The sequence below is a fragment of the Suncus etruscus genome, chromosome 9, assembly GCF_024139225.1.
Source record: "Suncus etruscus isolate mSunEtr1 chromosome 9, mSunEtr1.pri.cur, whole genome shotgun sequence".
NCBI classification, from domain to species: domain Eukaryota; kingdom Metazoa; phylum Chordata; class Mammalia; order Eulipotyphla; family Soricidae; genus Suncus; species Suncus etruscus.
The window spans coordinates 67,147,941-67,174,693 of record NC_064856.1 but is presented as its reverse complement, the minus strand read 5'-3'; the positions used below and the strand labels follow the sequence as shown (position 1 = coordinate 67,174,693).

Below are 26,753 nucleotides of genomic sequence, written 5' to 3'. Positions count from 1 at the left end.
TAGGACATCATTTGCCTTGCAGGCAGTCAATCTGGGACTGACCTGTATTCAATCCCTGGCATCCTATAGGGTTCCCCCAAGCCTGCCAGAGTAACAGATTTAGTATAGCTGAGCACAGAGCCCGGAATAACCCCTGAGCGCTGCCGGGTTTGGGCGCCCCCCCTCAGAATAAAATAGTTTGCCCTGAACTGTCAGCAGTAAGGAAAACATCAGATTGAATAGTGTGGAGCAGAATTGTACCTTTGTTATACCTGGTCAACAATAAACTTAATAGAATGAAAAATAGATCAGGAGTATAGCCAAAATGGTTAGATGTGCTTTATATAGGGGAGGCCTAAGTTTGATCCCAGCACCACATAGTCCCCCAGGCAGTACTGATAGCAGCTCCTAAACAACAAGCTGGAAGTAACCCCCAAGCAATGATGGGCACAACCCTAAACAAAATACAGAAAGTATTTTTCCTATCTTAATAGGTACATGGCTTTTTGTTGTTGTTGTTGTTGTTGATCATTGCTGTTGTTCCCAAATAATATTATTGAAGTTTTAGAGGAATATGAAGTGTAGGCACCTTTTTGTTCTTACTACAAAGAGGCTATCTATCTTTTTTTCTTTTGTTTGGGGAGCAGAGTGGTTAGCACTTTACCACTGATCTTTATCTTTTTCCTGAAATCAGAGCCAAATGTTACTTTATTACTTATGGTGCCAGCGCCCTCACATGCAAAACAAGTCTGATAAACTATTTCCAACATTGTGGTTGAGGTGATAGAATATGGGGTTCATGCATACAATATATGCACTAGCCCTATGAGCCATCTCCATTCGATAGTCAATGGCAGTTTGTGAGTTTGCATTGAATCATGGATAATCAGAAATTACCACCTCACAGTACATAAAATCCAACAAAAATGCAAATAGCAAAAGGAAAGTTACACTTTATTTTTAGTTAGATGATTATATTTTGCAGTTTCTTTCCATACAGATTTCCCAGCCATTAGGTCATTTTAGGGTAGATGTAACTATGTGTTACCATGTACCACTTCTCCATGCCTCCATCTTATTATAAACATGTTTTTATTTTTTAACCAATCATTTACTATGTGCATTCCTGCAGCAATGATATAATTTAGTCATTATTACTAAATGTGAGACCAATTCTCTACATGTATCATAATTAGTATCTTTAATTAGCCATTTTTATGAATAGTTTCATTTTATCTATAGTATGTAAGAAATCAAATAATTTATATCTTTTTCTTTTTGCCTTTACTCTAGCTTGTGTACAGTGGATACAGTAAAGAAACCCTAAAACAGAGAGAACTTCAACTAAGTGTTCTCAGTGCAGAATCTCTACGAGAGAATTTTTTCTTGGGTGGAATAACACTACCTTTGAAAGATTTCAACTTGAGCAAAGAAACAGTTAAGTGGTATCAGCTAGCAGCAGCAACATATTTATAAGCTTTGGAAACAAGAACAGTTATAATGACTTGCGCATAGAACTTTGTATAGTATTTTTATACCTGGACAGAAATCATAAAGTAAAAGTACTTACTGTATTTTTAGCACATCTGATGGACCAACATTCACATAACTTTCATGGATTTGTTCTATTTTAAAGCCATTGCTTGTTTTAAAATCAATATATAGAATGCTGTAAACCCTAAACTTAATATATAATGAGTACTGAAAAAGACTTTGAGTTGGTGAAGGATTTAATCATTCTTGAAAAAGGAAAATAGCTTTAGTTTGGTCTGATAGTCCTGTCAGGTAAGCCTATTATTTTGCATTGTTTCATAAAAACAGCATGTTTGTTTCCCTGATGTGCACCTTTCATAACCTTCACCTCTGTGTATATTTGCAAACACCAAAGGAAAGGAAAGGTGCAGGATGTTACTATAAAATACAGCTGCTATTCAAGGGTCTGAAAGCAAAGCACAAATAATAGATTGCTAAGAACTACTAAGTAGTTGATAGTAGAGAAAAATATTACCGCTTTTTATTAATGTCTTTAAAGCATTCTTCAGAATAAGTGCCAATCACTGAAGTTGTAAATACTGGTGCCTTAACTTCTTATAGTTCTTTGGCACTTCATTCTGATTTTTCCTTGACCTAAATCGTTAGTAAGTAGTTTTCACTTATTGTCAACTTATAAAGACAAGAAACTATATACACTTAATAATCCTTTTCCCTTGAATAAGTTTTTGTTTTAATGTATGATTTCATTATTTAAACATCTATTTATGTTTTGATTTTTTTTGTTTGTTTATTCAGTAATTACATGAGCTTCACTAATGTGGCTGTACACTAAATTCTGCCATTCCATTATAATTGTATTTTTTTTCCACGAGTATGAGTTTGGTGATTTCAACTTTATATATATGTATTCCACTCTCACTAAATATGTGAAAATCGTTAACCCATGTGCCCATTCCTGTTTGCAAGAAAAACACTATAAGTAAGGCAGCTTCACAAGAGGCCTAGAATAAGAATTCTAGGGTCCAGACTGAGTTTTAATATAGACTTCTGTGATAGTTTGTCTTGTAAGCTTGCTTACTTACATTTGTAAACATGGTCCAGTTATCTGAATTTACTAATATAATGAGATTCAGAATCATAAGGGACATTATTGAAATTGTACTAGCCATTAATAAGATTAAATTTTTGTTACTCAGCTTTACAATTTGTGTTCCTGTTGGATAAATAATGTATATATGATATTAATTCTCATGGTTAGACTAGAAAGCCACATGGTTTTTCTGGTTTGTTTGTTCATTTTGTGTTTTGGGCCATATCCGGTGGTGCATAGGGGCTACTTCTGACATGGTGCTCAGGGGTTGTTCCTGACCATGCCCGGGATGCATTGCTGGGGATCAAACTCATGCCTCCAGCTTGCAAAGCATGCACACTGGCCTGTGCGCTATCTCCTAAAAAGTGTCCAAAGTCAGGGGTCAGAAAGATAGCATGGAGGTAAGGCGTTTGCCTCTCTTGCAGAAGGTCAGGGGTTCAAATCCCGGCGTCCCATATGGTCCCCTGAGCCTGCCAGGAGCGATTTCTGAGCGTAGAGCCAGGAGTAACCCCTGAGCACTGCCGGGTGTGACCCAAAAAAAAAAAAAAAAAAAAAAAAAACAAAAATAGAGGTGTCCAAAGTCAGACACTCCTTAAATGGTAATAAAGATTGTAGCGATCTAGTTAGGAAATAACTGACAAAATAGGTAAAGATGAGAACCAGAAGAAAAACGACAATCTCCAATTTAGTTGCCCAGAACAGAATTTTTTATGAACTGTGCAGATGTGTAAATGGTGATACCAACAGAGCAGAAATGAGTTGAGAATTATCAGTGGGGCAGATTAAAAATAAAAAAACAAACTTGAAAATTTTGGTGCCTAACACTAATGGTCCATTTGTAGATGACCCTGTGAGTATGATATATATAAGGATGCCTTTTATTTTTAATGTTAAATGTGTTGACTATTTATAAGTTAATTAAAATGCAAATTAAAGTCCATCGTTTATTTGCTTTTTCCAGTTAACATTTCCTTGAAGTGTGTAAGTAGCTTTACAGTTGTAAAGAATATTAATTATTTTTCACTTAGGATTTCAGACCTAATTCATTCCATAATTTGTCACTTAGCCACTGTAAAAAATAAAAATTAAGAGAAAGACAGTTTTTGGTTAAAGTTATTTGTTAATTAGATTTCAAGGTATACTGCCTATTTGCAGTTTGTTACAGCTCTGTCTTATAGCACAAATACTACTTAAAAAATAAGTCACTTTTCAGTAAGAAATCAAGATTCTTAAAAGTGTATATGACGATAATTGCTGTATAGTTAACCAGAGTTCATAACAAATGATACTATTTACTGTTAATTTAACTCATGTCGTGCCTTCTTTGCGTATTAAAAACACATGCATATAATTTACATCTATTTTAGTAATAGAAGTTATTTCTTTGAAATACTAATCTCCAGCCCTTACCAAAAAACCAAAACAAAAAAGGGATGCAGGAACCTCTTTGCACTACTATTATCAATAGATTTTAAGTCAGCTGTTTTTAAAAATATTTTTACAATTTTTTTACAAAAAAGTTAATCTAAAACAAAAGTTTAATATGGCCCAAACATAAATTTTTATGTTTAATCACAATTTTTATACCTACCTTTATTGGATAAAAAATGTAACATGTTATTCCTATAACAATTCTTTTTTATTGCCAGTATTTTGGGATTTGAAAATAAAGGCTTTACTCCAAAAACTATTGTTTTCTCTACTGCAGAATCCAACTTTGAATTTGCACTGACATTTTTATTCCACCTTTATATGAATATATAAGTATCTGAATGTTAGGCATATATGATTTTGGTAAAGCATTATATAAATCTTTCCAAATTGGTCATGTCAAATTTACAGTAGCTTGCCTTAACTTGGTTGACTGTTCTATTGTGGCATTTAAAAAAGAAAACATTACATTTCAATGTTTAGACGTAAGATCAAAAGGGACTAAATCCTAACTACCTTAATTCATAGTCACTTACACATTCTTTTTTAACTATCACTGCAAATATGAATGAATATATTAGTCTCATCTCTAAGAACCAAATACTTTATATTAAGGTAGTGAGAAAGATGTATAATTATTTTTATTAATACCTTGAATATATTTAGTGGTTTGAATGTGACTTCATAACTGTATTACAATTGTATAAAATATTTCTGGAATAAATGAGTTCTGCTCTAATTTTTTTCATTGTCAATATTTTAATTTTTTTGGTTCCTGCTTTTCTCTGTGCCTCATTGTGTGTTTACTGGGCTCCAGTGATCCAAATTTGGGGACTTGAGAGAAGTGGCCAGGGCGTTTGTTTTGCACATGGCCAATCTAAGTTTAATCCCAGAAACCCATGTTTTCTCAAACCTCCAGGAGTTAATCCCTGAATATAGAGTCAGCAGTAAGCTATGAGCACTGCTAAGTATGATCATCTACCTCCAACCTCCCCCAAAGTAATGGGGGCTAGAGAGATAGTACAGCAGGTAGGATACTTGCCTTACACATGGCCAACCTGGGTTCAATCACTGGCATCCCATTTGTTCCTTTAAACACCACCAGTCATGATTATTGAGCTCTGAACCAGGAGTAACCCCTGAGCCCCTGAGTATCACTAGGTCTGGCCCATTTCGAACAGATATTCTGATTTTTTTTTTTTTTTGGGTCACACGCGGCAGCGCTCAGGGGTTACTCTTGGCTCTAAGCTCAGAAATTGCTCCTGGCAGGCTCGGGGGACTATATAGGATGCTGGGATTTGAACCGCCGTCCTGTGTGCAAGACAAATGCTTTACCTCCATGCTATCTCTCTGGCCTCAGATATTCTGACTTCTAAATATAATTCTTTGAAAGTTTGTTTGCCACTTTTCTCTAGTTGCATCACCATATTATAAAAGTGAGATGCTTTTATGAGAATAGTCCCTGACCTTTGGTAGCTTACTTAAAATGATATAGTTATAACTGTTTTAGACAAATACAGATCAGAGAAATGTAGATTCTTCTAAAACTTTGGGGTGGGGGTTTGGGCCACACCTGGTGACACTCAGGTGACACTCCTGGCTATGCACTCGGAAATTGCTCCTGTCAGACACGGGGACCGTATGGGACACTGGAGGATCAAACTGCAGTCCTTCCTAGGTCAGCCGCGTACAAGGCAAATGGCCTCCACTGCGCCACCGCTCTGGCCCCTGTTCTAAAACTATGAGATCAGTGATGACTTTACAAATACCAAATAACTATGAAATATCAAGAGACCATGAAAGAACAATAACTTTGAGCCAGTATATGGGTTGGTATTTTATTAGGAATAAATGTTTTCTTACTCTGTTGAAACACTTTCTCCTCTTTGTTTTATAGCCACACCCAGCACTGCTAGGGATCCATGTGGTGCCAGGGATATAACCAGGGCTTCCAATACAAAATATGCCCTCCAACCCTTTGAGCTAACTCCCCAGCCCAAATGGCTTTTTCAGACAAATTTTAGACAAAAAAAATATAAATAAATAAATAAAAAACCAAAACAACTAGACTGAGTGTAGTGAACTCTATAAATCATTCAGCTTCCATTACCTGTGGTTAATGATGTGCTGGGTCACCTGTATGTAAGGCACATGTTTCAGCCCATTGAACTTTGCTGTTTTAAAGGGTACATATTGGGGGGGGGGGGGTTTACACCTGGCAGCGCTCATGGATTACTCGGCTCTGCGCTCAGAAGTCACTTCTGGCAGGCTCGGAGGACCATATAGGGTGCTGGGACTCGAATCACTGGTGTGTTCTGTGTTGGCCTCTTGCAAAGCAAACGCCTTACCGCTGTGCTTTCGCTTTGTACCCCTATAGGGTACATCTTTGTTACCTTGAATTTAATAAGGGTGTCAAATATATCACACACAAAAATAACTCCACAAAGGGGCTGGAGCAGTAGCGCAAGCGGTAGGGCGATTGATTGCCTTGCAAGAGCTAACCTAGGATGAACCGCGGTTCGATGCCCCAGCGTCCCATATGGTCCCTCAAGACAGGAGAGATTTCTGAGCGTAGCCAGGTATAGCCCCTGAGTGTCACCAGGTGTGGCTCAAAAGGCAAAAAACAAAAACCCGGGCCCGGAGAGAGAGCACAGCGGCGTTTGCCTTGCAAGCAGCCGATCCAGGACCAAAGGTGGTTGGTTCGAATCCCGGTGTCCCATATGGTCCCCCGTGCCTGCCAGGAGCTATTTCTGAGCAGACAGCCAGGAGTAACCCCTGAGCACCGCGGGTGTGGCCCAAAACCCAACCCCCCCCCAAAAAAAAAACCCACAAAATTTATGGTTTTTGCACAGATCCTATGTCGAAGCTGGGGTATCAGAGTGTCTTCTGATAATCTCAGCAAGTTGTTGCTGTTTCCTACCGTCTGGGTGTCTTATGAACCCACCCTGAAGCAAGTTGGTGCCAAGGTAGCATTTGGGCCTCTGCCTGGAGGAAGTTTGATTCCTGGTGCTGATGAAGGAAACTGCCCATTCCAACTTTTTTTTTTTTTTTGAGCCACACCCGGTGTTGCTTAGGGGTAACTCCTGGATCTGCACTCAGGAATTATTCCTGGCAGTGCTCAGGACCAAGGGAATGGAGGGCCCTGACCCTGGGTCAGCCTCATGAGAGGCAAGTGGCTTATACACCCACTGTACTCTCTCCTGCCCTTAAAGATTTAGTGACACTTGTGTTATCCCAGGGAATTCGAGTGCCTAAGTCAGAAATAGGCATAAAGAGGGGCCGGAGAGATAGCACAGCGGTAGGGCGTTTCCCTTGCACACAGCCGATTCAGGACGGTCGGCGGTTCAAATCCCGACATCCCATATGGTCCCCTGTGCCTGCCAGGAGCGATTTCTGAGTGCAGAGCCAGGAGGAACTCCTGAGCGCCGCTGAGTGTGACCCAACACCCCCTTCCAAAAAAGAGATAGGCATAAAGTGGACTAGAGAGATAAATAGTAAAGCGATAAAGAATGATAGCACTGGGGTTGGAGCGATAGTACATTATCGCATTTATCGTAGGGCATTTGCCTTGCAAGCCATCTACCTGGATTCGATCCTCAGCATCCCTTATTCCCTGAGCACCACCAGGAGTAAAGAAAATGGTAGCATTGCCTGGGCAGTAGTCAATGCCCTTTACTTCTAAGGTAACACAACATGATATATCTACAAATTTATTGAACAAAGGTTTTTGAGGTGTTTTAAGATAAAGATGTACACTTGCAATACCTGTGGATGAACTTGAGAGATGTGCTGGGGCCAAAACGATACTATATTGGGAAAGCCCATTGCCTGGCATTGCAGGCAACCCAGGTTCGATCCCATATTCCCATATTGTTTCCCGAGCCTGCCCGGAGTGATTCCTAAGCGCAGAGCCAGGTGTGGCCCCCCAAAACAGTAGCCAGAACCCAGATTGTTTTATGGGCTTCCGCGCCATTCCCACTCCAGGATTCTAATATCCAGGACTGACTGCAGGCAGCGCGGGCTTTTAAAGCGATCAACCGTGCAAACCGACAAAATGTCTGTTCCTTGCGGTCGGAGAAGCCTTGTGTAGGGGGGGGAACCTGTATCTTCTACATTGCAAAAATTAAAAAAAAAAAAAAAAAAAAAGAAAAGAAAAGAAAAGAAGACAACCAACTCCACCCAAACAACCCACTCCGCCCGAACGAAACTCCTTAGTTAGAAATCTGCGCATACCCAGAAGTGTCATCCTGTCGCGGGAGAAATGATGTCACGTCGAAATGCACTTCGGGAAATGTAGTCTCGCGCGCAGTCTCCACTGGCGTGCCACCGCCGCGAAGCCCCGCCCTCTAGGCGGCACGGCGCGGGCTCGGCTGCGTGTGGCGTCACTTCCGGCGAGTCGGGTGGCTTCCTGCGGCGTCTCCACGCTCGTTCTCTTTTTCGCCTCCCATCCGCCGCCATCATGGGTCGCATGCACGCTCCCGGGTGAGTTCGCGTGGTCGGGCGGGCCGCGGGGCTGGAAGGGGCGTGTGGAGCGGGAAGATGGCGCGAGTGCGGGCCGTGGCGTTGGGGGTGAAGCTCTGTGCGCCCAGGCCCAGGCGCGCAGCCTCATCCCGCGCCCTGTCGTCTCCTTCCCTAGGAAGGGCCTGTCCCAGTCGGCTCTGCCGTATCGCCGCAGCGTCCCGACCGTAAGTCGCCTGCGGGGAGCGGGGGTCGTGGAGGTGGAGGGGAACTCGCCACCCTCGGGGGTTGCGGGGCCGGGGCCATGTGGGGGGAGAATGTGGTCCGCAGGGTGGGGGTTGCTCTGTGCGGCTTCTGCGCCCCCGCCCCGGGCTCGCGTCCTCAAGCAGCCGCCGCCGCCGCCTTTTGCACCAACAGTGGCTGAAGCTGACGTCGGACGACGTGAAGGAGCAGATCTACAAGCTGGCCAAGAAGGGCCTGACGCCATCCCAGATCGGTGAGTAGTAGCCCAGCTTGTCCGGAACTGGCTCGGGGTGCAGCGTGGCACCTCTGCCCGCCACACTCTTGGGGGTTTTCCATGCTGCCTCTTTGCCCAGAACTTGCACGTCTTTTTAAGTAGGCATGGCTGTTAGAGATTCAGATCTGTTTCCTCCAGCTTGCATGCATGGGATCCCTATGCCAGTTCTTAGTAAAATGATAGTAGGGAGTCAGATTGTATGGGAGTACTCTAAGGCTCCTTGCCTTTGTACACCACTGATCCCGGGTTGTGTCTCGGGACCGCATGTGGACATCGAAGCCCGAGGCCAGAAATAAGCTCAGAGCATCACCAAATGTGGTGCAAAAGCTGAAAACCTCCATATTCAAAGTAATGATCACCTTTTCCCAGGAAAAAAAGTTCTGTTGAGGAAATGGAGGCAGGAAGGGAGTTGATTTGGGTTTGGTAACTCACTTCCAGGTCACAATTAGATCAACCTTTGTAGATGAGGGTACATACAGACTAATTAGCTTGTCCTCCTAGAACTTAATCTGCTGGGAGGGATCCTCCACAACAGAAAATAGGTAAGTACTGTCTGGAAGCCAAGTCAGATGGTGCTACTTGAAGAAGAAATTAAGCAAAGTTTTTAGTGAAATGTCTGGCACAAATTTGTTTGTTTTTTGAGGGGCCACACCTGGCGGTGCTCAGGGGTTACTCCTGGCTGTCTGCTCAGAAATAGCTCCTGGCAGGCACGGGGGACCATATGGGACACCGGCATTCGAACCAGCCACCTTTACCACCTTTGGTCCTGGATCGGCTGCTTGCAAGGCAAACGCCGCTGTGCTATCTCTCCGGGCCCTGGCACAAATTTTGAATTAAACGTTAGGTAGTTTAAGTTATTGCTAAGTAGGCAGGGCAAAAAGTCTCATCTGTCAGGCAGGCTCACTATGATGATGTGGTATCCAACATTCGCAGTTTCCACCAGAAGGGTCTTCCTTCGTGATGGGCAAACCTTCCTTGGATGTCTGAGTGAGCATTGCTTGTGGCTCTGTTGTTTTATAAGATGAGCCTAGTTTTAGAAAGAGGCATGATCTTGGGGCTTTATACTTTAACATGCTCTGGCTTTTTCAGGTGTCATCCTGAGGGACTCCCATGGTGTTGCACAAGTGCGCTTTGTGACAGGCAATAAAATCCTGAGGATCCTTAAGTCTAAAGGACTTGCTCCTGATCTTCCCGAGGATCTCTACCATTTAATTAAGAAAGCTGTTGCTGTCCGCAAGCATCTTGAGAGGAACAGAAAGGTAAACCTACTGCTGTATTTGTGTGCATTAGATAAAATGGAAGTATCTGACTTGAATTATTTAAGTTAATTTTAGAAGATGGCCTTTTTTCATATGTGACCACTTTTTGCCTATGGAAAAAGAGATGTACAAATCAGACATGAAGGATCATAAGTTCATTTCAAAGCAAATTTTGCTTAAGGCCCAGGACTCAGATACTCTTGAGCAGTGTTGGGGAAGTGTCTAGGATTGAGCCCATAGAGTGCATCTTAATTGGTTAAGCTTTCTTTGACCATTTAAAGAAAAGTTCAGTGGGACCAGAGAGATAGTAGGTAAGTGCTTGACTTGCACATACTCTACCAGAGTTTGATGACTGATGTCCCATCTGGTCCCTGAGTACTGACAATAATGGCCTGAGCATCACTGATGTGACCCAAAACCTAATTTAAAAAAAAATTTTGTTTTTATTTTGGGGTCACACCCGGCAGCGCTCCACGCTCAGAAATTGCCCCTGGCAGGCTCAGGGGACCATATGGGATGCTGGAATTTGAACTACTGTCCTTCTGCATGCAAGGCAAATGCCTTACAACTCCATACTATCCAGCCCCTAAATTTTTTTAACCTATGATTCTAAGAAGGCTTAGGGCACAAATTAGGTATTAGAGAAACAGGTTTTGGTTCCTTTACTTAATATTCCTTTGGTTAGATTTGTTAAGTTGCATTCATAAATTGCCCCTGGCAAGCCTGGGGGATCATATGAGATGCTGGGGATTGAAACCAGGTCAGCGGTGTGCAAGGCAAGCACTTTACCACTGTGCCCGCCGTCACTCCAGCCTTCATGTTAGAAACATGGAGGTTGGGCCCAGACAGATAGCACAGCGACGTTTGCCTTGCAAGCAGCTGATCCAGGACCAAAGGTGGTTGGTTCGAATTCTGGTGTCCCATGTGGTCCCCGTGCCTGCCAGGAGCTATTTCTGAGCAGACAGCCAGGAGTAACCCCTGAGCACTGCCGGGTGTGGCCCCAAAACAAAAAAAAAAGGAGGTTTTAATTGGAGGCCGCGGGGAGCGCCACAGCTAGTGGGTACGGTGGTGCTGTTGGTTGAAATGTAATCAGCCACATCCAAGGCAAGCACCTTTACTTCTGTTCATTTTTCACCTTTAATACATAGTTTTGCATTGGAATTGTGATAAACTTAAATACCTTTAAAAAACTTAATTTCCTAAAATTTTGAGAAAATGCAGGTTGTCTTCATCATTAATTTGAATTTATTTTGTCTGCTTTGATTCTAGGATAAGGATGCTAAATTCCGTCTGATCCTAATTGAGAGTCGTATTCACCGTTTGGCCCGCTATTATAAGACCAAACGGGTTCTCCCTCCCAATTGGAAATAGTAAGTATCAATTTTATTAGAATAAAAAATAATAGGGGCCGGTGAGGTGGTGCTAGAGGTAAGGTGTCTGCCTTGCAAGAGCTAGCCAAGGAAGGACCGTGGTTCGATCCCCCGACATCCCATATGGTCGGTCCCTCCAAGCCAGGGGCAATTTCTGAGTGCTTAGCCAGGAGTGACCCCTAAGCATCAAATGGGTGTGGCCTGAAAAACAAAAAAAAGGGAATAAAAAATAATAAATGCAGTGATATAAATAGGGTATGGTTGGGGTTTACATGGAGGAATTACTCTTAGCCATCTCGGAGCCATATGGAATGCTAAGGATTGGACCAAATTGGCTGTATGTAAGGCAAGCATGCTGCCTGTTGTACTGTCTCCCCAGACCCTTGGATTTTTTTCTTAAAAAGACAAGCAAAGGGCCCGGAGAGATAGCACAGCAGTGTTTGCCTTGCAAGCAGCCGATCCAGGACCAAAGGTGGTTGGTTCGAATCCCGGTGTCCCATATGGTCCCCGTGCCTGCCAGGAGCTATTTCTGAGCAGACAGCCAGGAGTAACCCCTGAGCACCGCTGAGTGTGGCCCAAAACCCAAAAAAAAAAAAAAAAAGACAAGCAAAGCAGAAAGCTATATTTTGCAGATCCTGGATTGAGAACTAGAATAAGCCCTTATAGTACATTGTATGTGGTGTTCAGTTTACTGGTCAAACCTTCAGTCCCACGTGTTTGTCAGTCTTCATTTTTACACAGTTGCTCACTATGATGATTGATTTCCAAACATTCGCAGTTTCCACCAGAAAGTTTTTTCTTCATGTTGGTCAGTTCTTCCTTGGATGTCTGAGTGAGCATCTTCATATTTTGCATGAAGTGTCACAATGGGCCACTAAATTGAAAAATTTAGCTACATTTTTAAATAGGGGTTTATTAATAACCAATTTAGAAAAAAAACTGGTGGTGAGTATATAAGACTGTTGCTAATTCCGTATCCTATTTTTCTTTTTCAGTGAATCATCAACAGCCTCAGCCTTGGTTGCATAAATTTGTGTATTCAGGCAATAAAATCATTGTTTAACTAGAAGCATATTTTTGTGTTTTTTTTTTTCTCTCCCCACTTTTCTCCAAATGTATGGATGGTTGATATGTATTGGTTGGCTCTTTATGTTGTTTTTTGGACCACACCTGTTGGGCTGGGCTGCTGGCTGAGGGTGGAACACAAGCCTGGCATGACTTGGATGCTGAAGTTGGTTTCCAGTACCAGGCAGAGCCCTGGTCCATCCATCAGAAGACCTACACCAGCTGTCAAGTGTCTGGTAGTCTTCCCCTTTAAGGAAAAGTACAAGAATGTTGGTTCTTTGATTTCTTTCAAAATGTTCCTTTGAGAGACAGGTAACTTTCTGATTGATTTATGACCTACTCTAATTTTTCTTGTCTTGAAATGTCTGGCATGATATTTACAAACTCAGTTATATGGCTTGAGACTTGACAAGTGTCAGGAATTGAGCCTGCACATGGGGGGAGTGTTTTTTACCTCCCTCTGGCCCTGATTCTGAGTTCTTTTGCCATTGATGCCTGCAGTCTTTGCCTCCAGCATTAGATTTCCTAAGTTTTATATTCTGTGACTTGCTCTTTTCACAAAAGTTTGTTGAACTACATTGTGTTTTCCCTTTTTGAGACATGATGGTCTCAGACTGGTCAATATCAATGTGCAATTGGGGAAAGACAGTCGCTCTTCTGGAATTTCCTCTATAGAATAAATGAACATAAATTACTTTAAATTATGGGTTAGGGAGGGCTGCTGAGTATGCATGGAGGTAAGCCATTTGCCTTGCCAGGAGCATCGAGCCAGGAGTAACCCCTGAGAGCCGCTGGGTGTGACCCAAAAACCAAAAAAAAAAAAAATTATGGGTTAGGAATGGTAAAAATAGGGGCGAGAGCAATAGCATGTGCCTTGTCCTTCCAGGCTGACAAGTGCCCTACCCATATACAACCATATCCCCTGCATCCCATATGGTCCCCTAAGTACTTAAAGGAGTAATTTCTTGAATGCAGTCAGGAATAACCCCTGAGGATCACTGGGTATGACCTAAAAGACCCCAAAAAGATGGCTAAAATAGGAAATGAATGGGGTTTGTAAAAACAGTCTTTATCTTGCTGGATTTGATTCACTGCACCACACCTAGCTCCCTGAACCCCACCAAAAGGCATCCCGAACCACCACTAGATGTGGTTCCAACTCCTTCCCCAAAAAAAGACTAAACACAAGCTAATTTTATAATTGTTATAGTTGATTTATAGTCGAGCTGTAATTCATTTACCATATTTTCCGGTGTATAAGACGACTTTTGAAACAAAAGTCAACCAAAAATCGGGGGTTGTCTTATATGCCAAGTATATCCCGAAAAATGTTTCAATATGCCACTAAAGGTAAATTGTCAATATTAGCACAAAACGAATTTTCCAACTCGATCCTGCACCAGTCACTGCAAGGCTGTTCAGACTGCCTCTCTAACTCAGCCAATCCAACCAGGCTTTTAATGCATGCAAATTAGACAATGTTCTGGACCCGAATTTACACTAAAAAGCCTGCTTAGATTGGCCAGAGTCAGAGAGGCAGTCTATTACATATAACCTTTGAACCTTTACTTGTGATTGGCTCACTGTGGTACATACAGCTGCAGCACAGGAACGTTCTGTCATACAGTGAATATAGGCCTAAACCTATGTTTTAACTGCAAAATTAGGGGGTTGTCTTACACGCCGGAAAATACTGTATTTTGTGCATGGAGGTGGAGAAAGGACCTTCCTGGGTTGCATGTTTTCATGGAGACTCAAGCATCAATTGAGTGCTCTGAGCAATTTGCCAGCTTACTCCGAGTGGCCCAAATGAAAGGTTTTGTTTTGTTTTGTTTTTGTTTTTTGGGTCACCCAGCAGCGCTCAGGGGTTACTCCTGGCTTGATGCTCAGAAATTGCCCCTGGCAGGCACAGGGGACCATATGGGATGCCAATTCAAGCCACCATGTTATCTCTCCAGCCCCGAAGAAAGGTTTTTATTCATTTCTCTCCCCCACCTTCACTGTTGTGATATGGGGGGGGTGGTGGTTTTGCACACTTTTTTTTTTTTTTACTGTTGTGCTTGTTAAGGGCCTATGCTTGAGGAGACTGGGTTTGTGCTTGTGCCCGCTGTAGGCTGCACTCCTTAGAAGCAAAAAAGTTTTAGTTCTGTCAGGGCCATAAAGATAGTGCCATTGATGATGCTCTTGCCTTACATATGGCCAACCCTGGTATAAATTGTGGTCCTCAGAGTTTGCCAGGAGTGCAGTGCCAGTAAAACAGTAAAACCTGAGCATTGCTGGATGTGGCCCCTAAACAGAACTAAAGGTCCAGCTGTGGTGCTTGTGGGGTAGCTGCTGTGCATACAGTCTTGCCAGAAGTGGCCCTTGCCAACCAGTTACATCCTTGTAGCTGTAGTTGGTGCATGCTGTTGATCATACACACACACACACACACACACACACACACACACACACACACACACACAGTTAACATCCTTGTAGCTGTAGTTGGTGCATGCTGGCGATCATACACACTCCACACATACACACACCTGGATGAACCATAAATTACTGTCACTCCTGGGATTATAGACAGCAGAGCTGGGGTCAGGGATATAGGTTAGGGGGAAGGGATGCTACCTTGCACATACAAGACCCCAGGTTTGGGGCCAGAGAGATAACATGGAGGTAGGACATTTGCCTTGCATGCAGAAGGATGGTGGTTTGAATCTCGGCATGCCATATGGTCCCCCAAGCCTGCCAGGATCAATTTCTGAGCGTAGAGCCAGGAGTAACCTCTGAGTGCTGCTGGACATGACCCTAAAACCAAAAAAAAAAAAAAAAAGACCCCAGGTTTAATTCATTCCCTGTGTGACAAGTGGCCCTAGTGCCATTTGGATTTTACTGCAGACCTTGACCAATGCTAGGATTGCCCTAAGAACCATGTAGTCCAATCAGTACCATATCAGAGGCTCAAGCATTGACTCATCAATCACCAGTTGGTGGATTGGTTGAGCAGTGTTGGGAGAAGCTGCCCTAGGACACCCTGCACCAAAAAACAAAACCAAAGCAGAACCGCAGGATCACATCTGGTGCATATGGAACACCAGGAATCTGAAGCAACTACCCTTTTGCCCCTAGCCAGTCACTAATTTTTATTTGTTTGGATGACAACTGGTGGCGCTCAGGAGTTACTCCTGGCTCTGCACTCAGAAATAACTCCTCGCATGCTCTGGGGACCATATGGGATACAGTGATCCAACCCGGGTTGGGGCCACGTGCAAGGCAAACGCCCTACTCACTGTGTTACCACTTTGGCCTTTGTCATTAATATTTAAAAAAAATAATGTCTGCTTTGACTGACTTGTAGAATTCTTAAAACTTTGTCTTGGTTTTAGGTGGTGCTTACTAATGGGGTTGCTCAGGATATTATATGGGACATAGGGGACCAAAACTGGGCCAGCTGTATGCAAAGCAAACACCCTACCCACTGTACTATCGCTCAGGCCCCAGAACTTATGTCTTTAACTCCTGTGAGGCAGCTCCAGCTTACCATTGCTCAGAGCTCATTTTTGTTCATTGAATTTTTTAGAAACCTTTTTTCTTTTCTTTTCTTTCTTTTTCTTTCTTCCTTCTTTCCTTCCTCCCTCCCTCCCTCCTTCCCTCCTTCCTTCCCTTCCTTCCCTTCCTTCCTTCCTTCCTTCCCTCCTCCCTCCCTCCCCCTCCCTCCCTCCTCCCTCCCTCCCTCCCCCTCCTCCCTCCCCTCCCTCCTCCCTCCTTCCCTCCTCCCTCCCTCCTTCCTTCCTTCCTTCCTTCCTTCCTTCCTTCCTTCCTTCCTTCCTTCCGTCACACCTGGCAGCGCTCAGGGGTTACTCCTGGCTCTACGCTCAAAAATCACTCCTGGCTGGAGAGATAGCATGGAAGTAAATCACTCCTGGCAGGCTTGGAGGACCATAGGGGATGCTGAAATTGAACCCGAGACTGTCCCGGGTTGGCAGCATGCAAGGCAAACACCCTACTGCTATCTCTCTGGCCTCTAGAAACCTTTTCTTGTCTAGATAAAATATCTTATATCTGAGTACATTAATGATAGTTTTAAACTTCTCTGTCCAGAGGGATTTACTCCTGACACTGCTCAGGGGACCAAATGGAGTTCCAGGGATTGTATCCTTATCAGTTGCATATAAGGCAAATGCATTTGCTTAATAGCTGTACTGTCTTTCCAGCTTCCTGATGAGGGTTTATCCTTCTCATGTTACTGCTACATAGCTGGTTGCTACAGCAACCAGAAGCTGCGTGACTGCAACCCTAAGCCTTTTCTGCCACTACATTGTCTGTTTTTTCATGAGCTCCTTTATGTTTATCCTTTTCATTAGAGGCTCAAGTTTCCAGGCATCCTCTTTGGGATCTGGATTCTGACATCCTTGACAGCACAGGATTTGAATTTTCTCTGAATGCAGTGATTCGCTTTGCTGCTAGAGGGCACATCTTGTTTTTGTTTCTCATAATCCTTATACCTTATGTATATATATTGGTTTTTGGGTCACACCTGGCAGTGCTCAGTGGTTACTCCTGGCTCTACACTCAGAAATCGCTCCTGGCAGGCTCAGGGGACGATATGGGATGCCGGGATTTGAACCACCGTCCTTCTGCATGCAAGACAAACGCTCTACCTCCATGGTATCTCTCTGGCCCCTGGCCCCTTCTAATTTAAAGGTCATCTCACAATTATTTCTTTGAATTTTCACAACTTCCCCAGAAACTGATTACAGTTTTATTTGTTTGTTTGTTTTGTTTTTGGGCCACACCTAGTGGCGCTTAGGGGTTATTCCTGGTTCTGTGTTCAGAAATTGCTCCTGGCAGGCACAGGGGACCATATGGGATGCCAGCATTTGAACCACTGTTGTAAGCTGCTTGCAAGGCAAACACCCTACCACTGTGCTATCTCTCCGACCCGATTACAGTTATTTTTAAGAGTGTTTGTCAGGGCCGGACAGCGGTAAGGTGTCTGCCTTGCACGTGGCCGACCTGGGATGGTCCGCGTTCAATTCTCTACATCCCATATAGTCCCCCGAACCTGGAGTGATTTCTTAGCGCATAGCCCCTGAGCATCACTGGGTGTGGCAAAAAAATAAAAAATAAAAGAGTGTCATAAATGCTTTATTATGAAATAAATTTCCTCTCTCATTAAAGATGAAATTGAGAAAAGGCAGGAACCAGGGGAAATGGACTGTACTTGACTTTTCATATGCTAGGTATGTGCTCTACTGCTTGAGCTGAGCTGTCTCCCTATCTTCTGTCCACCTGACTGTTTTTTGGTTGTTGTTGTTGTTGTTTTTTTTTTTTTTCCTTTTGCCTTCCAGAGAGGTTGCACAGTTCAGGACATATCAAGTATTAAACTATAATATATACTACACTTGATCTTAGCCACAAGGCCAAGAAGCAATTGACTTTCATTTTCTGTTTGTCCTAGGTTTAGTTCTGGGGCCATACCCGGAGTGTTCAAGATTTACTCTTGCTTTGTACTCAGGGATAATTTCTGGCAAGATCTAGTGGCTATATGGGTTGCCTGAGAATGAACCCGGGTCAGCTGGGTGTAAAGCAAGTACTTCACCTGGTGTCTGGTCCCTCCAACCCTTTATTTACAATTTGAATATATGGAATGAGTGCTGAAGGCCACACGGGTGGTTCTTTCCCATTCTGGTCCCGAACAAAGAGCTGCAGCCAGTGTTCTGTGACAAGCTGAGTGCTCCAGACTTCAGTAGGAGCCAGTCGCCAAAATCAACACAGTGGACCCATACACCCTTTCAGACCCTGCTCCAACTTCAGCTGAGTAATAGTGAACTGGGGAACTGAGCTATCCTTACACTTCTCTCATGGGATCTCTATAGAAGAAGCTCTTTCTTTTGGGGGGCAGGTTTACCAAGCAGACTTCCCCAAAAAGTAATCCCCCTTCTTCCCTTCCAGTTTTGCAATGCTGGATATTGAACCCAGGTCTCATGCTTACAAGGCAAAGTACTCTAGCACTCAACCACTTCCCTGTGCTCAGGAAGTGACCTAAAGCTGTAACCTAAAGGGAAAGTATTGAAAAGATGGGATGGGCCTTTCACACACAGCCAATGGCCTACATTAGGGGACCTGAGGCCACACTTAACACTCCAGCTAAACCTATGTAGTACCAGGAATCAAGTACCTTAATGCTGTGCTGTCTCTCTAGCTCCATCAGCTTTATTTTCATATTTGGGCCACACCGAACAGTGCTCAGGGACTACTCCATGCTTTATCTTCCTGGAAATGCTGCAGTGCCAGGGATTGATCTGGGCCTATGTTCTTGCTCATTAGGTCCTCTCTTCATCCCTATACCCTTGGCTTTCAATATTTTCACACCTACAGATTGAAATCAGTTTAGTTGCAGGTCTGTGGCCTATACAAAGGCCTGTAGCAAGAGTAGCTCAGCGAATGAGGGGAGATAAAAGGAGGCTAAGGAAGGAGAGAGTTAGGTCTAGGTCCACAGGATTTTGTAGGCGTTTTAGTTTTTTTAATTGAAGCTCAATTTTTTTTTTTTTACTGTAATGAACAAAGAGCTAGCATTGTTTCTACAGAAAGTAGCTGTCATGAATGACCCATTCAAGGAAGTTCACTTAGCTCAACTGAAGGAAGCCTAGATCCTTCTAGGTTGGACAGAGAAGGAGGATAGACAGAGAAACACTGGCACACTTAATGAGACTGTACTTCTGGATCAGAGTCAGTGGTTTTGAGCAGACCTGGCAAGAGTGAAAATCTTGGGAGTGGGGGTGGGCACCAGAGGATGGCTCTGGAACAAGAAGCCTTTGCCTTGCAAATGGAGGCCAAGTGTCTGATACTTGATTCTGTGTGTGGCACCAGAACAGCTACGTGATCTGGGACTGTGGGACTTCATCCAAGGGTGTATGGGCTCCATAATGGAAACACAGTGAATACAGGCAAGAACACCTTGGCACTTTCTGGAGCTTGAATCCCAGAATGTCACTAGCCGCACAGATATACAAGTGGTGCTCAGTAGACCCTGTGGTGCCGGGACTCCAACCTGGGCCTCCTGCATGCAAAGCTTTCTTTCTAACCCACTGAGATATCTCTCTAGCTCTGCCCTGTCCAATTTAGACCTACCAGATCCTTGCATATAATCAGATTCACTCTGGGGATGGTTTGTTTCCCAGAAACCACAGCTGATCACTCCTTGGGGGTAGGGGAGGTAGAGATGGGCTGAATTTCTGCAGCTGAGGGACCTGTAACATCTTCCAATTTACAAGAGCCCCAGTGTTCTCCCTACCTCACCCTGTGTGGGAATCACCTGGTACAGGTCTGTGTCCTGTGAGGAACCCTCCCCTGGGAGAACCTATAGAGGACCCTATATCTGCCTCCTGCAAACTGCCCGATGGGAGCCAACTCAGGCTCCCTGTAGGACTCCACACACTCATGGTTAGGCTGGTGTTTATTTTGCCAGGGTATGAGGATCCTAGAAGACCTGTGGGGCAGCTGCAGTCTCTCTGGTTGCCTCGTACACAGACATGGGATGTGGCTGAAAACGATTTTACTGAACGTGTTCTTGGGACGACATTTAGATGGAAACAAGATTTGATTGAAAAATGAATCCCCTCATCATTGTCCCCTTTTCCTGTAGTGTTATTTTCATGCTTTCTAAAGCAATTTCCACATCTTTTAAGAGACTTGCTTGTTTGTTTTTATAACCTTTTTGCTCATTTCAAAGCTTCCCAATGAATTGTTTGTGATGTGCTTTAGCCTACTTTTTCTGGTTGTCAATAGTTGGCAATAGTTAGAAGTTGTAATGGGAGGCTGGAGAGAAAGTGCTTCTGGGTAGGAGAGATTGCACAGCAGATAGGGTGCTTGCCTTGCACACAGTTGACCTGGGTCCAGAATCTGGCACCACAGATGGTTCCCCAGTTGCACCAGGTGTAATTCCTGAGTGCAGATCCAGGAGTAACTCCTGAGTACTGATAGGTGTGGCCCTCCAAAAAATTTTAGAATGCTCTAATTTCTTTACTAGGGCTAGTCAACTTCTTCTGAAGTTTTATTATTCCTTGAAAATACAGTACCAGGACCTCCCTACTGTACATCTCTGACTGTAACAATAGTACAACAATTATACCTGCCTGGCCAGATCATGCTGATTTTCTTGGATCTTGTGGTTCAGATGTAGGGTCTGTGTACAATAATACAAAGTGCTTGCTTTGTATTGCAGCTGGCCTGGGTTTGATCCCTGGCACCCCCAGGGTACCCTGAGCACTGCCAAGAGTGATCCCTGAGCACAGAGCCAGGAATTAGCCCTGAGCACTGCCAGGTGTGGCTCATATTCCTTTTCCTCCCAAAACAAAAGACAAAATATGATTCTTGGAGCTGTGTTGTGCCTCAGTGGGAGCTTTGCTTGTGAGACAGTCCATTCATGCTGCCAAAAACTATAAAACAAGTAGGCAGAAGATGTGGCTCAACAGTAAAGTGCAGGTCTTGCACATATGAGGTTGGAATTTGATTCCAGCATTACAAAACAGCAAAGCCCCCATTTCTGAGCAGATAGGTGAGGAACGGGATCTAATGGGAAGGTGGAAGCAGGTGCCATTAGTCTTATTTTCTAGTTTTAGGGTCATACCTGACAGTTTTGAGGACTAATTCTGGTGTGGCTGCTTTAAGTTTGAGAGAACCATGAAGGACTGATGATCAGACTGCCACCCCCACATGTGACACTGCACCCACTCAAACATGTTGCCAACCCCTTAACCTGTCACTGTGATGTGCACAGGAAAGATCACAATGGACTGTGGAAAGAGTTGAAAGCTCCCAAGTCTGTGTTTTTAGACGTTTCTGTAAAAAAGCATGACTCGTGAAGGGGAGGGAATAAAATGATTTTATTAAAGGTGTTTCACTTGAAGTGTCTTTTTTCTCTCCCCAATCCCAAACTTCCTCCCCCGCACCCCCCCCCACATCATTGCCTCTCCAAAATTATTTGAGACATTCTGGCTCAGTCTTAGGGTCACGCAGACCCCAGATCTGAACCACTAGATCCAAGGAAATCAGCATAATTTGACCAGGCAGGACCCTTCAGTCTGCTCAAGGAAGTTAAGATGCCAAGTGGGGAGAGGCAGACCCCAGAGAAGTGCGCAGGCCCCAGGGAGTACCGCCAGAGGGCAGCAGGAAGCTGCCAAGTCTCCTCTGAACCCCTCTGCTGTAACATCACTGCTGATGGGAGGAGGCTCTGTGAAGATTGGACCAGGCCTGAAGGAGCATTAGGTTGAATGCGTGGGGAATGAGAGCTGTCTATACCTGGAGGGTAGGGCCAGGGAAGACGGTTCAAAGAACCAATGCACAAGCTTTGTTTGCGTGTAAGAGGCCTTTTGCGATTCCTTGCACTGCCTAGTTCCCCTGCCCCAACCACCACCAGGATCAAATCTTAGGGAGTACTTGAGCACCGCTGGGTGTAGCTCCCCGAACCCCAAACCTTGGGGGGCAGGAGGTGAGAAATTAAAATAGCTAAATTGATTATGAGGAGTAAAAGAAGTAGATGAGAAGAATCTGAGTCTGTTGAGTGAAACAGTTGTATGGTTAGAACAAGCCTGTGCCCTAGGAGCCCAGTCTGAATAATAGAAAGGTATGCCCCCCAGAGGCTGGCAGTCCCAGCTGCCATCAGGCTGGTCTGTGAGGCCTCTCTTCCTGGCATGCGGTCGGCTGTCATCTCAGAGAGTCTTTCCTTGGGGCTCATTCTCTGCACACAGCTTTCCTGACTTCTACTCATAACAACAACAGTTGTACTGCATTAAGACACACACACCCCCTCCCAGGACTGAGTGATAGCAGAGTGGTTTACCTCGTGTTTACCTTACACGAGGCTGACCTGGGACCAACCTGGATTCAGTCCCTGGCATTCCTTATGGTCCTCCTACCCTGCCAGGAATGATTCCTGAATGCAGAGCCAGGAGTAACCCCTGAACATTGCCGGATATGGCCTAATAACAAAACAAACAAACAAACAAAAATACCCCCCCTTTACTCCCACATCACACTCAAGCATATGTATTTCTTTTTTTGTTTTTGACTTGGTTTGGGAGTCACACCCAGCAATGTTCAGGGTTTACTCCTTGTTCTGTTCTCAGGAATCACTCCTGAAGGGGGCAAGAAACCATATGGAATGCCAAGGATGGAACCATGGTTGGCAATGTGCAAGGCAAGTGCCAACTAGATGTACTATCACTCTGGCCCCATCAAGCATAATTATTTGCTTGATGGGTTTAAAGGTCCTCTGTCCAAATTACTGGGGGCAGGGCTTTTATTTGGGGGCACACCCGGAAGTGGTCTGGGGGTTACTCCTGGCTCTGCTCTCAGGAATCACACCTGGTGAGGCTTTGGGTGCCAATGTAGTATGTCAGACATTGTGTAAGGCAAGCACCCTACCCACTGTACAATCACTTGGGCCCAATACCATGTTCCTATTCCTGTTCCCTTTAACCCTAACTTCAATTCTTCCAACTTGAGGCATCATTTTCCACCCATGTTTTATAAAACACAGTAATATCTAGGAGTTTTCAGCCCAAGTTTTATAATGCACAGCAATATTTAGGAGTTTTTTTTTTCATTTAAACATTCATATCCCTCATTAGTTCACTACCAAATACTTGAATATGAAAATTGGGCCAGAATGGCAGGGAACTTGCCATGCACACAGCTACCCTGGGTTTAATCCTCAGCACCAGGTATGGCCCCCTAATCCCCACCAGGAGCAATCCCTGATCACAGAGCCCTAGAATAAGCCCTGAACACTGGGGGGTGTGGCTCCCACAATTGCAAGACATTTAATACATACATACATATATATATATATATATATATATATATATATATATGGTTTTTAGGCCACACCCGGGGTGCTCAGGGGTTGCTCCTGGCTATCTGCTCAGAAATAGCTCCTGGCAGGCACCGGGGACCATTGGTCCTGGATTGGCTGCTTGCAAGGCAAACACCTCTGTACTATCTCTCCAGGCCCTAATACCTATATATATATTTTGTTTTGTTTTGTTTTGTTTTTGGGCCACACCCTGTGATGCTCAGGGGTTACTCCTGGCTATGCGCTCAGAAGTTGCTCCTGGCTTCTTAGGGGACCATATGGGACGCCGGGGGATCGAACCGCGGTCCGTCCTAGGCTAGCGCAGACAAGGCAGGCACCTTACCTCCAGCGCCACCGCCGGGCCCCTAATACCTATATTTTTAAATTCATCAGTTACATGCTTGCTTTATCTTTCTTTTTTCTTCCTTCCTTTCTTCTTTCTTCTGGCCTTCCTTTCCTTTCTCTCTTGCTTCTTTCTTTCTTTCTCTTACTTTCTTTCTCTTACTTTCTTTCTCTCTTTCTTTCTTTCTTTCTCTTTCTTTTTCTTTCTCTTTCTTTCTTTCTTTCTTTCTCTCTTTCTTTCTTTCTTTCTTTCTCTTTCTCTCTCTTTCTTCTTTCTTTCTTTTTTCTTTCTTTCTCTTTCTTTCTTTTTTTTTTTTTTTTTTTTTTTTTTTTTTTTTTTTTTTTTTTTTTTTTTTTTTTTTTTTTTTTTTTTTTTTTTTTTTTTTTCTTTCTTTCTTTCTTTCTTTCTTTCTTTCTTTCTTTCTTTCTTTCTTTCTTTCTTTCTTTCTTTCTTTCTTTCTTTCCTTTCTTTCTTTCTTTCCTTTCTTCTTTCTTTCTTTCTTTCTTCTCTTTCTTTTCTTTCTTCTTCTTCCTTCCTTCCTTCCTTCCTTCCTTCCTTCCTTCCTTCCTTCCTTCCTTCCTTCCTTCCTTCCTTCCTTCCTTCCTTCCTTCCTTCCTTCCTTCCTTCCTTCCTTTTTTTTCTTTCTACCACACCCAGTGATGCTCAGGAGTTATTCCTGGCTATGTACTCAGAAATACCTTTTGCTGCATGAAAGTCAAATGCCCTCCACTGCATTATCACTCCAGCCCCTGCTTTATCTTTCTTTGTGAATCTATGTGAGGAGAGGCATACCTGATAATGCTTAGGAGTAATTCCTGACTGCCAAAGAATTACTCCTGGCAGTTCTCAAGGGATCATAGGGGATGCTGAGGATAAAACTCAGGTTGGCCATGTACAAGGCAAACATCCTACCCACTGTACTATTGCTCTGGCCTCTCTCTTTATGAATCTACTTATTTATTGAGAAATTTGAAAGTTGGTTACAAAAGTCATGACATTTTCATTCTAAACAGTTAAACATTCTTTTTTTTTTTTTTTTTTTTTTTTTTTTTGGTTTTTGGGCCACACCCGTTTGACGCTCAGGGGTTACTCCTGGCTATGTGCTCAGAAATCGCCCCTGGCTTGGGGGGAACCATATGGGACGCCGGGGGATCGAACCGCTGTCCGTTCCTTGGCTAGCGCTTGTAAGGCAGGCACCTTACCTCCAGCGCCACCGCCCGGCCCCACAGTTAAACATTCTTAACCTGAGAAAAGGGTTCTCGTATACAACTAACATCATCACATTCAGAAAATTTAACACTAGGCCAAAGAGTACAATGGGTAGGGCACTTGCTTTGCACACAGCTGACCGTACCACATATTGTTCCCCCAAGCCCCATCAGGAGTGATCCCTGATCACAGAGTAAGCTCTGAACACATTTAGGTGTGACTCTCCCCAAGCTTCCCCCAAAAGAAGTACCCTACACACTGTATTATTGCTTTGAACCATAAGATTATGATTTTTCAACTATTTAAAAATATTTCAAATATTTAAAAATATCTGAGTAGTGCCAAAGTGATAGTACAGCAGGGAAGGTGCTTGCTTAGCAAGCAGTCTACAGTGTTAAATCCCTGGCATCTCATGTGGTCCCTTGAGCACTGCCAGGAACACATCCTGAGAGCAGAGCCAGGAATAACCCTTGAGGATTGCCAGGTGTGGCCTAAAAGCAAAACAAAATAAAAATTTTGGGTAGGGACCAGAGTAATAGCACAGCAGATAGGGTGCTTGTCTTGTATGTGGCAGACCTGGGTTTAATCCCTGGCATCCCATATGGTCCCCTGAGCCTGCCATGAGCGATTTCTGAGCACAGAGCCAGGAGTAAGCCCTGAGCATAGCCGAGTGTGATCCAAACCTCCCCCCAAATTTTAACTTTTGGGTTTTGGGTCACACCGGATATTACTCAGGCCTCATTTCTGGCTGTGGGCACAGGGATCACTCCTGGCAGGACTTAGGAGGCCATATAAAGTGCTGAGGGATCAAACTCAGGTTGGATTGTGAAACACAAGCACCTTAGCACCTTAAGCCCTTTAGTATTTCTCCAGCACACTTTGGTGCTATCAAACACTATCTCACTGAAGTCTGACTATGGGATTATGGGATATAGTATTTACCCTTTTACACCTGCAGTAACCAATTCAGGGCATTCATAGAAGGCTGACAGCTCTGGTTGAGCCAGAAGTGGGGTGATCTCAGGTCCAGTCTGGAACCTGTGGTGTGTGTGTGTGTGTGTGTGTGTGTGTGTGTGTGTGTGTGTGTGTGTGTGTGTGAAAGAGACAGAGAGAGAGAGAGTGTGTGTACTGTGGGAGGTGTGTGTTTATGAGCTATGGATGTGTGTGTATGTTATGGGAGGTGTGTGTGAACTATGGTAGGGATGTGTGTGTGTGTGTGTGTGTGTGTGTTTCTCGGGTGGGTGGGTGGTGCCATCCAAACTCCTGCCATTGTATGGCCTGTACCTGAGAAAGGGGAAAGCTCTGTGAGAGAGCAGGGTCTGCTTCTCCAGGTAGGGTAGGGCAGATCTGCTCACCTTTACCCAGGAGATAAACCAAGTCCCGCCTTGATCTCAGTGATCACTTCTCCAAGGTAAATGGAGATAATTGCCTTTCCCTGGGGCAGGCAAATCCAAGAGACCTTTGGTCATGGAGGCATGCTTAGAGTCAGAGGTTAGGAGTGGTTCTACCTTACTGGACAAGCTCCCCTGCAGACCAGCAGTACAAGCCCTTATGGTAGAGGAAACACAGTCCTAAGGTTGTCTCTATAGCCCTCTCTTGCTGTCAGTCTCGGCACTGATTCTTCCTTTGGTATACTAAGGAGGCCCCCATGGGAAAGCCCTTCGATCTCTGGTGTGCTGCAGCAGCTGG

The 26,753-nt window shown here is 44.0% G+C and overlaps 2 protein-coding genes, 2 non-coding genes and 1 pseudogene across 4 annotated transcripts in view; 4 read left to right on the top strand and 1 right to left on the bottom strand.

Annotated features, from left to right (window-relative positions):
* The window catches only part of PIK3C2A (phosphatidylinositol-4-phosphate 3-kinase catalytic subunit type 2 alpha), a 118,464-nt gene extending 113,731 nt beyond the window's left edge, over nt 1–4,733 (top strand). Inside the window, exons 33-34 of the mRNA XM_049780982.1 lie at nt 1,273–2,928; nt 3,135–4,733. Coding sequence (XP_049636939.1) covers nt 1,273–1,455 — 183 coding nt within the window. The 3' untranslated portion in view covers nt 1,456–2,928; nt 3,135–4,733. The remainder of the gene's footprint in view (nt 1–1,272; nt 2,929–3,134) is intronic.
* A 3,647-nt stretch (nt 4,734–8,380) lies between these two features.
* RPS13 (ribosomal protein S13) lies at nt 8,381–12,667 on the top strand. The gene is made up of 6 exons (XM_049781099.1): nt 8,381–8,476; nt 8,631–8,679; nt 8,870–8,948; nt 10,059–10,228; nt 11,498–11,598; nt 12,594–12,667. Exons 1-6 carry the CDS (start codon nt 8,454–8,456, stop codon nt 12,625–12,627), a joined length of 456 nt encoding a protein of 151 aa, XP_049637056.1. The 5' UTR covers nt 8,381–8,453; the 3' UTR covers nt 12,628–12,667.
* Nucleotides 9,870–9,960, top strand: LOC126019601 (small nucleolar RNA SNORD14). The gene has a single exon (XR_007499236.1). It is a non-coding gene; the product is annotated as a small nucleolar RNA SNORD14 (small nucleolar RNA).
* LOC126019600 (small nucleolar RNA SNORD14) lies at nt 12,344–12,434 on the top strand. Its single transcript, XR_007499235.1, has one exon. It is a non-coding gene; the product is annotated as a small nucleolar RNA SNORD14 (small nucleolar RNA).
* Nucleotides 12,668–18,004: 5,337 nt separating the features above from the next.
* LOC126019562 (uncharacterized) lies at nt 18,005–18,089 on the bottom strand (annotated as a pseudogene).
* Between the last annotated feature and the right edge of the window lie 8,664 nt (nt 18,090–26,753).